The sequence below is a fragment of the Aplidium turbinatum genome, chromosome 8 (genome assembly GCF_918807975.1).
Source record: "Aplidium turbinatum chromosome 8, kaAplTurb1.1, whole genome shotgun sequence".
In the NCBI taxonomy this organism is placed as follows: domain Eukaryota; kingdom Metazoa; phylum Chordata; class Ascidiacea; order Aplousobranchia; family Polyclinidae; genus Aplidium; species Aplidium turbinatum.
Window position 1 is genome coordinate 4,399,164 of NC_137479.1, and position 16,298 is coordinate 4,415,461.

Here is a 16,298-nt window from a genome sequence, read left to right on the forward strand (position 1 = left end):
ATAAGTAATGCTGCTAGCGGCACTTAGCGGATAATTTACTGACTACTGTACTACTGTAAGCGGCAACGAAACAGCAAGGCGTCAACTATCAACTCGTAACTACTTAGTACTTAGTTTCTATAATGTTTTAAAATCTGACCACTCTTAAATCTGATGCCCTTAGTTAAGTGAAAGCTTTACATACACACTCAAAGTTATAAATATTGGTATTTATACAGGGTTTTCTGGGATATGTTTTCTAAGATTTACTAACTCAAAAATGTATTTATAAAGGATATTTATTTATTGCTGTCGTTCTAAACTTACAAAAAGTTTCAGAAAAAATAAAACTAAGTTGTTTGAGTGGAAACAGCCCGGGCCGTGTGGCACACGAAGTAGAAAGTTGAAGTGCTGCTAAATAGAAAGCTGTCTTTGAAAGGTGTTGTTCAAAAGCACACCTTAAAAAATCAACCAGGGTTGTTTGTATCTTATCCTTTCGTCTTTTACAAAGTTGGATGCTTGACCCATTGAGCAGGCGGGACGTTAAACAAAGAAACATAATTTTGAATTTTTTGGTTGCAGAATTTAAGATGCCATACATATTACATATTGCAAAGGAGGGTACCTGGTTTGTTGATTGTGTTTATGAAAGGAAGCCCGAGCTCGTGGGTGTCGATCTTTTTTATACGTTACGTAGGTTGTAAGATTAGAAGAGCCTCAAAGCACAGTGTGACGTTACGGAATTCAGCTGACGTAGCTTGTTCTACCAGTGCTTGCACAACACAAACTATTGTGACGAAATCTTGACTCTTAATGGAAATAGTTTCAATTTGTTCTATTTTTCCTCGTAATAAGTCACGCAGGTACTTGAATGTCGAATTAAAATGAAATGGAACAGAGGATGAGAAAAACTCTAGTTAATTTAGACCAGTGTTTCCCAAACTTTTTTTCAATAGCGCCCCCCTGGACAACGAACAGAGCATCAAACGCCCCCTTTGACAAAAAAAAGTAAAACCAAAGTTATTCTCCATTCATTACAACTTAAAGACCAATTCTAATGAGACGGATGAGGTTGGTGCAGATCAGCCTCTTGATATCGGGTTTCACTTTGGATAGGAACAATCTTAAGTCTCCCCGTCTGACTATGCCAAGACGGTTTCTTTTGTTATCCAGAAGCGTTGTTACGGCACTGAAAGCACGCTCCAACAAGTATGAGCTGGGAAAGGCAATGATAAAAACTTTGACCCGATTCCGCACGTGAGGGTATTTCTCTTTGATTTGGTTCTGTTGCCAGAACGATTGATACGAGATATTGAACTTCGGTTTGAGTGCAAAATCGCTTTGCAATTTTATCAGTTCCTCCTCAAGAATTCCATGTTCGGAAATATCACAGAATGGGTCGATTATCCAGTCATGGATTTCTAACTGGAATACATCCTGGAATCGAACTCCCATGCCTTTGTGGACTTCTTCAAGATGATTGCTGTACGTCTCTACATCAACATCGGATATGCCTTTGTCACTGGTATCAAGTTGATGCAAGCTTGAGAATTGGAAAAATTCTCGTCTGGCTAAATTTCGCTGATACAACACGAGCTTATTTCGTTACCATGAAGGGATAATTTTGATTCATTAAATTTGGAAAATATGTCTGACAAGTAGGCGATATTATTTCTCACAACCAGGACGTCATTCGCAAGGCCAGGGTCACAACTATTTAGAAATTCCACAATAGTTTCAATCAGGGAATGAAACCGTGCAAGGCAATTTCTCTTGGAAAGCCATCGTACTTCGGTGTGGAGTAGTAAGCGCTCAAAAGCTTCATCGTTCTCATTGCACAATCGTTTGAATAAAGCGTGTATTCACAGCGTGCGCTTTAATTTTATTCACTGATTTGATGACAGTCTTCAAAGATAAATTAAGACGAACGCTAGATCAAAATACTCTCGGACTGTAAGATCGGATTTGCGTAATCGCAGTGCTTCAAATTATCATGCGTTATGCGTTACGTTACGACCTCAACTAACTTGTAAGGCAATGCGAAGCGAGGTTGCCTACATAATTACCACAATATTTGCCACGGAGCTCTTATAGTCACCGTCTTCTTTTGTATTTCTTTGAAGCGAAACATGACAAAAATGCTTTGCAATCCTCTTCTTGTAACTGCTCCGATTTACTCTCAGCGCCCCCCAATCGCCCACTTTATAACCAGCGCCCCCTTCATGGTCGCCAACGCCCCCAAGGGGGCGCTGGCGCCCACTTTGGGAACCACTGATTTAGACCAAGCTATTAAAGCAGCTCATACAGTCTTTCTTCAATTTGATGAAGACAAAAGCGGCACTTTGGAAAAAGAGGAATTACTCAGACTTCTGCAGGTAATCTATAGCCTACATTGATAATAATTAATCACTGCTTGCAAGTAACAATAATGTTATAGTTTTATTTATTGTCGCTCTACAACTGCTAGGATTTTTTTAGCGATAGTCTCGTTTTTTATTCTGTATTAGATTGACGAATGACGATGTCATCACATTATTACCCAACTTAGCCTCACTGCATTATGCAAGAAAGAACACAATCAGTACCGTTTTTAAACTCTTCGGTACAACCCAAGCTGGAATCGATCTGAGGCCTACCAGCAGGGATGGAGGAACCACGTGGGCCTTGTGGGCCTGGGCCCACCTACTGTATTTTCTGGATGAGCCTGGCCCGCCCAGTTTTGAAACCCAAATTTCGTTGAAAAGGTAGCGAAAACGGCAAATCAGAGAGAAAGTTCCAAAAAATGGACTTCACTCATTTGATACATAGTAGTTTGATTACCTTTGATAGCTCAATGATGAAATCCAATCTTCAAACTTTTCTGTTGAGTCTATTATTGATGTGCAGCACGTGTGGGTGTGGTTGCGTGTGACTGGTGGAGCAATCTATCAATCAATATAATTATTCTCTATGGTCATAATGGTTAAAACAATGATATCATTACATATGCACGTACTGTATAATGCTGCAGATTATTACTCCCAGGTGGCATTATAGCTGTGTGTGTGTGTATTGTTGCCTTTTTATTTGTGTGGACATCGCCATATTTTGTACAGCGCTATAGAGCAATTCAACAATTTTGTAAATTTTTTCGACCAAATCCGGCCCAAACATGGAAATTTTTGCCTGTTGGCACGAAATTATGAAAACGCAATGTGTAAACCAGGGCCATAGGGGTCGGCAACCTTTTTCTAACAGCGGGCCAAAGCCAAACTTTACATGGTCTTGGCGGGCCATAGCCTATTAATACCTGTTTTGATAGATTCAGAGGCATGATTTCAAGGCGTTGACGTAACCTAATGCCTTCAGTATATCGGCTAGTAGCCTAATATCCTTGAGGGAAATTAAACATCAAAATCTTTGTTTACTGTACGCACAAATAAGGCCAGCTCAGCTGTAGGATTATCTGTCGTGTCTGTGCTCTCATCCATTGCCATTGCGAAGAACTGTAGATACACAATAACTTTTTGCTAGATGTTACGTTCTCCAATATCTCTTCTTTTTGTCGAGTTACGGTTCTTGTTAAAAGACTTAGGCCTATATCTGAAAAGTAGTTTTTTTTCTGTGGACATATGTTTTCAATAACATCCATCCAGTGGCGTAGCCAAGGGGGGGGGGGATTGGGAGTTACAACCCCCCCTTTGGCACGCGTGTGACGTCACGATATTGAGAATGATGCTTTCAGTGTCTTTATGCTTGAGAATGATGCTTTTAATCTAATAAAATTGCCTAATTTTAAACAAAACTGAATTAAAAGAGCGAGTTTTGCCAATACCAAACATTCCAACACCTCAGCCAGGAATTAGCAACAAGAAAACATAGAGACTTAGCTTTATTTCTGAAAAATGCCCAAGAAAACATGATCTTATCCAATTGCTATGCCACCGGACAGCACCATTTTACAGGAATATGCATACCCACATTTTTGTTGAAAATGCTCTCAGAATGCACCAAATTCAAAGTAATTTTTCAAAATTTTCTGGGGGAGGACCCCCACACCCCCGCTGCTGGGTCGTCAAACCACCCCCCCCCTTTCAAAATTCCTGGCTACGCTACTGCATCCATCTTACACCTTTTCCAAAATTCTCCATCACTATACGATTTCTTGTCTTTTGCTATTGATTGTGTGCTACCTTGTAGCTAGCAAAAGAATTTTTGGATTCATTGGTTTTCCTTTCCTTTGTAACAGAGAAATTTGCTGTTTTAAGGCTATTTTTGAGTAGATTGACTTTGGCGTTCCTTGTTTGACCCATTAACTTGGAAAAAATAATATGTTTTGTATCATAATGGCGCTTTATGTTGAGTTCTTTGTTTATACAAACAGAAACGCTGCAAATCAAAGACGTGGGCCCAGTGGCGTACGCAGTATTTTCTCAAGGAGGGGGTGGCATTGAAAATGCTTTTGAATCGAAACAAAAAAACGCCCATTTGCTAATAATAGCCGATAGCAGTGGCGTAGCCAGGAATTTTGAAAGGGGGGGTTTTGACGGCGTCTTCGGCAAAGGCGACACCCAGCGGCGGGAGGCTGGGGGCCTCCCCCACAAAAATTAAAAAAATTACTTTGAATTTGGTGCATTCTGAGAGCATTTTCAACAAAAATGTGGGTATAAATATTCCTGTAAAATAGTGCTGTCCGGTGGCATAGCAAAAGAATAAGATCATGTTTTCTTGGGCATTTTTCGGTAATAAAGCTAAGTCTCTATGTTTTTTTGTTGCTAATTCCTGGCTGGGTTTTATTTGAATGTTTGGTATTGGCAAAACTCGCTCTTTAATGCAGTTTCGTTTAAAATTAGGCAAACGTTGTTTTAGAGACATAGAGACTGAAAGCATCATTCTTAATATCGTGACGTCACACGCGTGCCAAAGGAGGGGGGTGGGGGCAGGGCCGGATTAAGGGTTTATGGGGCCCTGGGCTGAGCTGAAAGTGGGGCCTTTATCAAGTGACATTTTTCGCTAAAAATTAATGGTGGAGTGGAGCTACGACACGGGCCCAGTTGCATGTATCTGTGGCACCGAGCCCCAAACAGCGGACCAGTAGCGTAGCCAGAAAAAAATTGTGGGGGGGCCAAATATTTGATGAATTGAAGGGAACAACAAAGTGTTTGATTTAAAGCCATCGCCACTTGATGTGCAGTGGCGTATCCTGGTGGGTTGAAGCAATAAAAGTGGTAGGGGGGTTAGAGTGTGCCGAAGGCACGCGTATTCTAGGGGGGTCCGGGGGCATGCCCCCCCGGAAAATTTTTGAAAAATTACACTCAAATAATGGATTATAGCGCTTTCTGAAAACACTTTTAGGGTAATATTTGTATGAAATTTATTAGCAGATAAACAGCTATTAACTTATTAAAGATAGCTCTTACACACGAACGGGCAAAAACTGCGGCTAAAATTAAAGAACACTAAAAACTCAGCTACACAAAAACTCAATAACTACACAAAAATCCAACAGAGTAAGCCATTCTGAAATTGCTTCCACAAATTACAATAGTTCAAAGAAACGTAAATCGCGTAAATTTTGCGCGATTTACAATTGGCAAAATTTATTGGTGTCTTTCTGTGTGTCTAAAACAAGTCCTTGGGGGTGTTAATAGCCAGATGTCTTGGAAAACGATATAAATTTCTACAAACTTTATTATATTTTCAACAAAGGGCTCAACTTTGGAATCCAAACTTGGAAAATTTGGGGAGCATGGCCCTTTTCGCCCCTCCCCCCTGGCTACGCCTATGCAGCGGATCACCTTCTTGTTTGCCCTCGGCTTGCCACCCGGTGCAGTAGGTGGGACCTGTCAGTGTATAACTCCGTTGCGGAAGAATGTGTCAATCTGTGGTGTACGGTATCAACGAACTTTAGAAGACTCGATAGAAGAAGAAGAACTGCATCATATCTAACTGACCATCTTGTATCAGATAATGTCTTCAAAACAGGCAAACCATCTAGGAATTTTCGATGGACTTGCCAACGATGAGTAGACGAGAGCCATGAATAAAGGCTTTGCAACAATTCTAAAAGCTCAGCGGCAGAACGGCATGTTTCTACAGGACATTTAGGCTACCGATTAAATTAAGTGAATGTGCTGTGCAAGGGACATATTGAGCTACACTACATTTCTCGCGCAGAAGAGCTTGAAGACCGTTATACTTGCCACTCATATTGGCAGCATTATCATAACTTTGACCCGTAATCCGTACCATTTTCGGATATAAAAGTATCAAATAAATATGTTTTTTGTTAAAAAAACGAAGAAAAATTGAATAACTGGGATTGGGCAGGGGTGCTGCAGCACCGCAGCACATATGGGTGAGCCACCCTTGCTTGTTTGAGATACGAATTAAAGCAGTAATCTCCAGCTGTGCAACTAAAAAAATTAGTAGATTTTTTCTTTGAAGTGGGGCCCCCACAAGTGGGGGCCCTGGGCTTCAGCCCAGTGCGCCCCCCCCTTAATCCGGCACTGGGTGGGGGTCACAACCCTTGGCCACGCCACTGGCCGATAGGTTACTGGCATAGGTACTCAGCTTGCATTGACGATAATGTTTTTATTTGCAACGGTTAGTTTACTCATTTGGATAGATGCTGTATTGAAAATAAACGATACGACATAACATTCTTAACGTCGCTTTTAATGCCTTATGTTTGTAGACGACGTAGTTGGCTTACTAAACCCAATGAACTACGCGTATTGAGGGTACGTTCAGTGGCGTACGCAGGATTTTGTTCCTTGGGGAGGGGGCATTCGATATAGCCTGATTTGACTTTTTTTTTTATCAAGAGTTGCCTTATGCTACGTAGGCTACTCTATAGTCTGACCATTGACCAAGGTTTAAGATAGCTTATCTGTTGGTGAAATATAGACTCTCAAGGTCTTTGCGTACGTCACTGTACAGATACCGATTTTGAATATGAAAAACACGATAGGCCTAGTAGGCCTACCCTAAACGGAGAAGTAAAAACCATAATAGTTCGATCATGATAGGCAACGTCATTACCTTAAGGGGGGGGCCCAAAGTGGTGATTTAATGCTTTACGTGCAAAAATGTTTTGTTAAAAACACCCTAAATTAAACCATAAAAGTTGGTTATTCTCCTGTCCTGTCATAGTGTAGCAAAAGCAGGGTTGAGAAAAACCCGGGCTTTTTTAAAAAGCCCAACCAGCTAGTTTTTTTTTTAAAAAGCGCAGGAATTTTTGGGCTTTTTTGTGTTTTTTCAAAACTATTTGAAAAAGGTAGTTTCACGCTTATTTTACTTTAAAATGAATTTCGGAGCAGGAACCGAAGTGAATACTTTCGGTGCAAGAGTGCAGCCGGAGTAAAAAAAAGCGACTTCGTTCACCTCTGCTAGGCATGAGGTGAATGAAAAAGTTAATGAAGAAAGATTATTGGTCAGATGATTAATTTGATTATGATTTAACAAGATGTTATATTTGAGTCGTGGTAGAGAGCTTGACTTGTTGTAGGCTACCAGATAGTCTACATACAAGTACAACACTCAGTAACGTTAACGGATTTAACATTTTTTTTTAAACACATCTAAAAAAACAAGAAAAAACTACTAAATTCAACGTTTTCGACACCACATAGTGTCCTTATCATAAATAGTTATAGGCTACATCTAAGAGAAATAAATAAATAAGTTTGAAAATTTTACATTAAAGCTGTAAAAGCGACACCTCTCAACAGCACCATCAACAACTGACACACGAATTCAATGCAGGATACACAAATTGGCGAGGGACAGATCACAAGATATGCACAACACTAAATACGGTAGGCTAATAGTTTTATTGCATCCTGATGCTATTATTGCGCACAGATGTCCAATTCTGCAGTAAAATGTTGTATGGTTTGCCAGGGGCGTCCAACCCGTGGCCCGCGGGCCACATGTGGCCCGCGAGAAGGTTCTGAGTGGCCGCGTGATATTTTTCGAAATGACATATATTATATAATCAACTCAATCCCCAACGTAATTTATGGCAAACTTACATTCTGATAAATTGGCATTTATTGTTTGCTTTCTTTCTCTATTACTCTATAATCCCTAGTGCATGGGGTGCACAACTGTTCAAGTTAATTTTATTGTATCACAATGCACATTGTTACGCATCACATTTTCCACATTGTTACGTCCATCCTTTTCCACACAATAGTACTGGTGCTTCAAGAGTCAGTCAATCAGCAATATTTCTTGCTTTTAGCGAGAGAAGTTCAAAACTTTCTATTGCTAGAATTTACAAAAAAAAATTGTTTCTTAAGAAAAAGATCAGAGGATTCATAGATTGGCAGTTTTCGTGACATCATTATTCGGCAGCACTTACTTGTGCGAGCAAGTTTTTCGTGGATGAACCTAAGGACAGCCGGACAATACATTACGGGACGCGCGACTCCGCTGTTCCGGCAACATCAGAAGGGTCAATTGCCAATTTGACATTTTTTACGCTTTGCTGCTGGCTTGCTTTCAACTAAAAACCTTAAACCACTTTACAACCAACTTCACTCTTCTTATATAACCCATAAAATGTACAAACACATTTCTAAGATTAGAATTTGGGTGTGAGGGTTTTAATTAGAAATTATCAGACAGCCATTTTTAAGATTACAAATTAGCAGTAAATACTCAAGTGGCCCTCGCAACCATTCGTAAACTACATGTGGCCCTCTGGCCAAAAAGGTTGGACACCCCTGGCTGTGTGCAATACGCTTAAGCAAATATCACGCGCTTTGCCCATAAAAAAGGGGGCCCGAAGTGAGAGGGGGCCCGGAATGACTCTTCGTACCCCTAGTGAAGATCTCTCTCAGAGGCCCTGCGCTAATGCGTGGGCCTACTAAAATGATTAATGAAAAGTACTTGTTCTTCCATTCGATTATACTATAATAAACCACTGGCCTGGCCACATATTATTATAATTTGTGAATGAGCGGCGGGCCGGATGATTTTTCTCGGCGGCCGTAGGTTTGCCGACTCCTGGTGTAAGCGATTTCAGATATTAGGAATGCAACAATGTTATGGGAGGTCTGGGGGGCGAAGCCTCCCAGAAGTTGGATTGACTTTGATTGCTGCGCCTCTGGGCCCACCTACTCTTAAAATGGTTCCTCCATCCCTGCCTACCAGTAGGCCTACTAGAGCCAAAGGGGAAACCGCTCTGCCACTGAGCTGGTAGCAAATTATTGTGAATGATTGATTTGTGCAGTTGACCAAATTGAACAGATATTTTGACAATGATTTTACAGCCGAAACGTGAGCAGCAGAGATGGTCATGATTCTGAAGATTACAAGTGATCTTGATCTAAGATCACTTTTTTGTGTGATCTTGTCTTTAATAGAACAATAAAATTAAGATCACTAATCTAAGTTTACTTACTAGATCAGCGTTTCTCAAAGTGGGGGCGAAAAAATCAAAGGGGGCGATCGGGGGGGAAAACACTCGAAGGGGGCGAATTTATCAAACCACCAATAACATACGTCCAACGCGCAAACCATTCAGGTCAGAGCATTCTTCGTACCCCGAAAAATTCTGATTGAATTTTTCAGGTAGGCTATATGTTGCTAAATTAAATTGCTTTTATAGCTCAGTTAAACGTTAAACCGATATTTCACACAAAAATCACCAAAAGAAATTAAATGCCAGTTATTTTGCTTGTCACTTCTCAAGTTCTCAGCGAAATACTTGTTGCTGCTTCATTGATAAAATTCGCTCAAACGATAGTTCAATTTTACTCAAGCCAACACGTAAATCATCTTCCAGTTGCAGACGATTTCTGTACTTATTCTTGATATACATCATGGTCGAAAAGCCACTTTCACAGTAATATTAATAAGTTGTTGAGAAGAGAATTAACACTGTCATGGCTTCCATAGCAAGATTTGGAAAATGGAAAGGCTTCATAACAACACACCAAAAATCTTCTAACTTCGATTTGTCAAATAGCAGTCACAATTTTTGGCAGCTTTTCATTTCGATGATGTTCTCCTTCAAATTATCCTCATCCGACATTTTTGTTAAATCGAAAAGAAATGGATTTATAATCCAATGCTGGAAATAATTCAATTCACCAACAAAAAAGTAACCATCGAAAGAATCAACCAGTGTCTTTAAATAGGAAATAATTTCGTTTTTGACATTTTGCAACAAAGAGTTATTTGCAATTTGATCAAGACAAGGAAAATTAGCAAGGATTTATTTTCAACATTAGCAAGTAAAAAAACACATTTTTACGAAACAATGAGGTTTCTTAGCCTACTAAACACCAACAAGTATTTGTAGATATTTTTTTTTAAAGCAAAGACCGTAATGACATAATATCATTTACAATTCCAAAATAAAACTATACTGTGAAATCTGTTTGAAAAGCTGCTCTGTGGCCCAAGGATTTTCGTACCCCTTGATGTTTAATCTCGTACCCCCAACAGGTACGAGTACCCCTGGTTGGGAACCCCTGGCCTAGATGAATCCCCCTTGACTGACGATGACAATGTATCGCTGCTGCTTGGATATGTGCGTTTTGTTCATAATATGAGAACAAGAAGAAATAATTTTTGCGCTCAGTCTTCCTACAGATATTCGGGCATCAAGCATCTTTAATGCAGTGAAAAACTTCTACGAAGAGAAGGGGATTCCACTGAAGAATATTCTACAATGCGCAACTGATGGTGCTCCGGCAATGGTTGGAAAGCATCGAGAGTTCATTGCACTGATGAAAAGAGCAATTCCTGGACTTATTGCAACAAATTGTGCAATTCACAGTCAGCATTTGGTTGCTCGTAATCTCAGTCCTGAACTGCATGAATCACTGAGTATAGTGATGAAATACGTCAACAAGATAAAAGCGCATGCTCTCAACGACAGATTATTTCGTTCACTTTGTTGCCAAAATGATGAACAATTTGAACGTCTTTTATTGCATGCCGCGGTAAGATGGCTTTCAAAAGGTGCTTGTTTGAGCCGCTTTTATGCCCTTTTTGTATCAGTTATCGAATTCCCATCAACCACTGACGCGACATTAGCTGAAAAAGAATGACATCGCATATTTGGCGGACATTTACAATGCCATAAACGAAATAAACAAAAAGCTTCAGGCAGAAATGATAACTCTCATCAAGTGCAAAAGCGTGATTACCTCATTCATTGGCTCATTGAAAAGCTATCTTTATTCAAACAAAATTTAGGTCAAAATGTTAGAGATGGTAGAAGTAGGGGATTGCTCACTCAAAACGAGGGTGAACAACTAGAGGGTCATAGTGTTATGACAAAGTCTGGTGCAACTACAGCTTTAGGTCTACCACCACATGCCGCATATTACCCAGGTGTAGAGTTTGTGACCTGTCCACAAGTGTACAAAGTGTTTATTGCCAAAATAAATGTATGGAAATACGTGATATCATGTATATTTTATACTATTCAATGCATAACTCTACGGTAGACTTCACGCTACAGTGGTAAAGGTAAGTAGCTTTACACTGCTGCAGTAAGGTTCTACTGATGTTCTAGCACCCAAAATTTCCAGCAAACTATTGCATTTCGTTTGATGAAAATGAATTTATGTAAAAGCAAAGAAAACGTTTTGCAGTTTTGCCAAATTTTGAATTTTTCAGTGACCTTCCAACTGTCCACATTGCAAGAACAATCAGCAAAGTGAGTCGTCCGGTATTCCACAGTCCCTACAAAATTGAACGAGAATGTTATTACAGAAGAACAACGGCAAAAATACTGTTCACATTTAGACATGCTTCATAAAAGCACGAAACTTCCCTTTGCAGATCTCGTAGACCTCCATGTTCAAAACTGTAGGTACAACCATTTTTTACCGAACCCACAGACATAAAAGTGGAACTTCAAGAGCAGTTCATTGATATGCAAACAGATGATTAGTCAAGACTGAAATTCAGAAATGATCAATACGATTTGTTTTGGGTAGGCACTTTAACAAACAGATTTTTAATAATCCACGCGCGTATCCAATCCAACCACGAACCAATGAGATGCTACGTTATCTGCTATTGTGACCATTCCAGCATTCAGCCAGAGAATTAATAATTACTTTGAACTTTGTTTGGTAATTACAGAAGAAAAAAGAGCTATAGCAGAGGTGGGAATCAAACCCACGTCATTGTAATGACTACTACCGCCCTAACCCAATGCGCCAAGCCAACCGATGGCAAAGCGATGATTTAATTTAGCTAGAATTTGCGTTTTTTCTTTATTCTTCCCAAACGCAATCTTGATGACGTCATGAAAAGCGTAGCTTCTGATTGGTTCGTGTTGGATTGGATATCTGCATGTTAAAGTGCCTACCTTTGTTTTGTGCCAGGTTACTGGCAAATGTGAGCTTCTCTGGAAAAAAGCTAGAATGCGGATTTTATCGTTTCCTACTTCATATATGGTTGAAAGAGGGTTTTCGGCTGTGACATTGATGCTTTCAAAGCAAAGATATCGCTTGCTAGTTTATAAACGAGATGATCTTCGACTCTATCTCACGAAGATGTCGCCAAACATTTCAAAACTGAAATTTTATTTCAATAACGAAAAGAGGGCGATTGAGTAAAAAAGTTTGAGAAACACTGTACTAGATGGAGAATTTTTTTTAGAATTCGTACTGTAGGCTACAAAGTACTTACAGTAATGGCAATGAGCCAATGACTAACATTAAGCCACTGTTAATATGATATGTGTCCAAGAAAAGTCCATTTGAAGTTTCAATTTAATTTGGTCAGTGTTGCCATTTTAAAATTAAAAAACTTTTCTGTGTTGCTCATACTGGTGATCTTGCCCATGTATGGTGATCAGTGGCATCTTTATAAACAACTTCAAGCTAAGCAAAAAATCAACCCCACAACCTTGGTCTGTCTACTTGTAAACTTTTTGTTTCAGGCTTGCAATATCTCGGTTACTGTTGGCGAATGCAAGAAGTGTCTTCATGAATTGGATAGGAATGGAGATGGTAGGTGAATGCTTTTCTCAAGAGTCATATTTTGGACTTCAGTAGCTCTTTAATTCAGATCTTCATTTGTTGTTCTAATGATGAGGGCTACACAATGGTCGAGTACGAGTAAGCTTCACTGGCATTACTTTTTTTCTTTAAATATTTATAAATTGGTCAAACAATCAGTTGGACTATGGCTTTCAAGAAAATTGATCTTAGCTTTGCAAAATTCCAGGTGTATGGAGTTTTTCGGAGTTCATGTCTTTTATCGGATTAATCTATCAACACAAGTTGGAACAGAATAATTCAGAAGCTCAAACAAGAATATGCTCGGACAAGAAGACCAGAAAAATAAAGCCTTCCCCACCACCTCGGAAAGACAGCAAACTGCTTTAGAAAATGAATTTCCTGCTAACGCTACAACATTTTAACTTTAGATACTAAATTGTCCATTGTCATGGAGTTTCGGGATTTTTGTATTATACTCTGAGTGTGTTTTGGCTAATGGCAGTGATGTACGCGCATACAAAAAATATTGACGCCGTCAGCGTTAACGCAAACGTTCGAAAAAGCATACGCTGTATACGTCAACGCAACTTGTAAAAAAAGTTTGCGGCGTCAGCGCATACACTAGCGTAAACTAATTTTGTTTGCTAGATGCCAAACATTCACACGGTATAAACCACCCGAAACAAATAAGTTTTATTTTGAATTTCCACGAATAAACACAAGCATCTGAAAGCGTTCATCTGACATCTTTCTGTGTTTTGGTTCCAATATGTCTGTTGTTACATGTCTTTGCCCATTGAAAACAATCTTTCAACTGCAGCGCTGGAAGGTATTGGCGAGTTGTAGCGAAAAAAAGACATTAAAAAGTATACGTTGACGGCTTGACGCTATGCGCTAACAAACCGCAAAAACTTTACGGCGTAGCCTCAAGCGCAAACTATCCAAAAAAAGGGAGCGCAAGCGTTAGCGTAAACAAAAAGTCTACGCCGCAAGTATGCGGCGTAGAATTTGCGGCGTATACGTACATCTCTGGCTAATGGTATATGGACAAGATCAACTAGTAGGCTATTTCCACATGTGTCTATGTCTAAAGCCTAACAGGGCAGGGGTCCCAAACTACCAGGTAGCGACCCAGTATCGGGTCACGAAAAGGTTGCTACCAGGTCGCAAAACACACGTCCGAAATGGCCATCAAGTGTGAGTTGGTTGAAAGTATGTCCTTAGCCATAAAATAAATCGATTACAATGAAAACAATTGCAGCAATGCACTAAATACCTACAAATGAATATGACATATTGTATACTATAATGTATATCTATATGGATACGCTTGACTTGAGATGAGGTAAACTATTGAACAACTTGCCAGGGCAAACCGAGTAAGATGGTATGGACATGTAGGCTACTAAGGAGGGAGGAAGGAAGGTTCTTCAAAAGATTTTGAAGGTAGATGCGAAAAGGAAACGGTGACGTCCAAAAAGAACATGAAAAACAGATGAAGCATGTGGCAGACAAAGTCGGACTGAAAAAATACGGTGTAATGGCAGGCCCGGATTTAGGGGGGGGGGCAGAGGGTGCAGGTGCCCCGGGCCCCCGACTATTAAAGGGCCCCCCTACGTGGAAAAAATGTGATTTTATGTTATTATTATTTTTTTCTTTCAGCCTTTGAAGTTTCTGCAAAATGTTGTGCAGTGCTGGATTAATGCTGCTGAAGACGTAGAGGTGGTTTTTCGCGCCGCGGGCGCGAAAATGTTTTTTGGGCGGGGGCCCCCAGACCGAAAAGTGCCCCGGGCCCCTCATCAGCTAAATCCGGCCCTGTGTGATGGGTAAAATGAGGTGAACAGGATTGGAGGCAATCGTTGCAAGGAAAGAATCGGCTGCTCCGATCAGTTGTGACAAAACCGAATTTAGATGTTGATAATGATGACGATGATGATCCAAGGACGGACACTTGGTCACTTAGCCCAAAAAACAAGCAAATTTTCTATATTTTTGCAAAAATTTCTCGCTTGTTTCGCACGCTCAACCCCATATCACTAATCTGAGTGGCATTGGGAACGTATGGTATCAGCAGTGAACTTACAGAATAGTAGGTTTCGGTACCGGTCGACTTTTAATGGGTCCTCAAAAGCTAAGATAGTAATAAAATGTTCCAAAGTAAACATCTTGCTCACTAGCTATTTAACAAATAAATTGACCTGTTTCAGGTAGCCTAGGTCTAGACTCTATGAAGTAAAATGTTCCTGGTATAACCTACATACGATAGGTGGTGGCACTCAGTAGCGTAGCCAGGAATTTTGAAAGGGGGGGTTTTGACCACCCAGCGGCAGGGGGTCTGGGGGGACTCCCCCAGAAAATTTTGAAAAATTACTTTGAATTTGGTGCAAATTCTGAGAGCATTTTCAACAAAAATGTGGGTACGAATATTCTTGTAAAATGGTGCTGTCCGGTGGCATAGCAAAAGGATAAGATCATGTTTTCTTCGGCATTTTTCGGAAATAAAGCTAAGTCTCTATGTTTTCTTGTTGCTAATTCCTGGCTGAGATGTTTGGTATTGGCAAAACTCGCTCTTTTAATGCAATTTTGTTTAAAATTAGGCAATTTTTTTAGACTAAAAGCATCATTTTCAATATCGTGACGTCACACGCGTGCCAAAGGGGGGGTTGTAACCCCCAAAACCCCCCCCCCTTGGCTACGCCACTGGTGGCACCTGAGGTAAATTTTTGAAAAAATTTCCTTTAAGATCACGCAATCCTTCAACACATAAATTAAGGAAATCCTTCTGTAGTTGTACAAGAAAATAGCCTACAGTAGGCTACATTTAAAAACTAACTCAATCAATTTGAAATCAAATCTTGCCTCTCAAAATTCTAAAGAAATTTAGTTTTAATTTCATGATATTGGTCAAATAGGCTATAAGGTGTGCTTCTTAATTAAAAATTATTATTGGGCCTAAAAGTGCACAAAAAGCTATGATAGCAATGTTATTTTTTTTTATAATTTTATGGGGGCAATTCTCCCAGACTCCGTGCTAAAGTAGTTTCCTTTTTCTGCCCCGACTTTTACTTTGTAGCCTATATATTTTATTTTACAAATCTTGCTTGAAATGTGTTTAAACCGCAATAAAAAAAAAATTAAACCAATAAGTAGCCTAGATGTCAAACTTCGTTTTCCTATCGCTGATTTGCGAAGCGATTTTTATTTTAATACCTGTTCTTGAAAGAAAAAAAGATTGGGGGACCGTTGTCTTGTAACATGAGTAACTCTCATTTTATTTCTAACTCCTTGCAAGCTTAGTAGCCTGGTAATTTATTTGTGTGAATATCAAATGAAGACTTTAATCAAACCAGAAAATGTAAT

At 39.7% G+C, this 16,298-nt stretch overlaps 1 protein-coding gene across 1 annotated transcript; it reads left to right on the plus strand.

The window, feature by feature from the left end:
- The first annotated feature begins 2,201 nt into the window (after positions 1 to 2,201).
- Positions 2,202 to 13,325, plus strand: LOC145775453 (uncharacterized). Its single transcript, XM_082586751.1, has 3 exons — positions 2,202 to 2,354; positions 12,878 to 12,947; positions 13,165 to 13,325. Exons 1-3 carry the CDS (start codon positions 2,202 to 2,204, stop codon positions 13,323 to 13,325), a joined length of 384 nt encoding a protein of 127 aa, XP_082442877.1.
- The last annotated feature ends 2,973 nt before the right edge of the window (positions 13,326 to 16,298 follow it).

Coding starts and splice junctions, on each gene's coding strand:
- LOC145775453 (XM_082586751.1), top strand. CDS start 2,202: ATGGTCGCCAACGCCCCCAAGGGGGCGCTGGCGCCCACTTTGGGAACC. Junction 2,355..12,877: donor AATTACTCAGACTTCTGCAG/GTAATCTATAGC, acceptor TTTTTGTTTCAG/GCTTGCAATATCTCGGTTAC. Junction 12,948..13,164: donor ATTGGATAGGAATGGAGATG/GTAGGTGAATGC, acceptor GCAAAATTCCAG/GTGTATGGAGTTTTTCGGAG.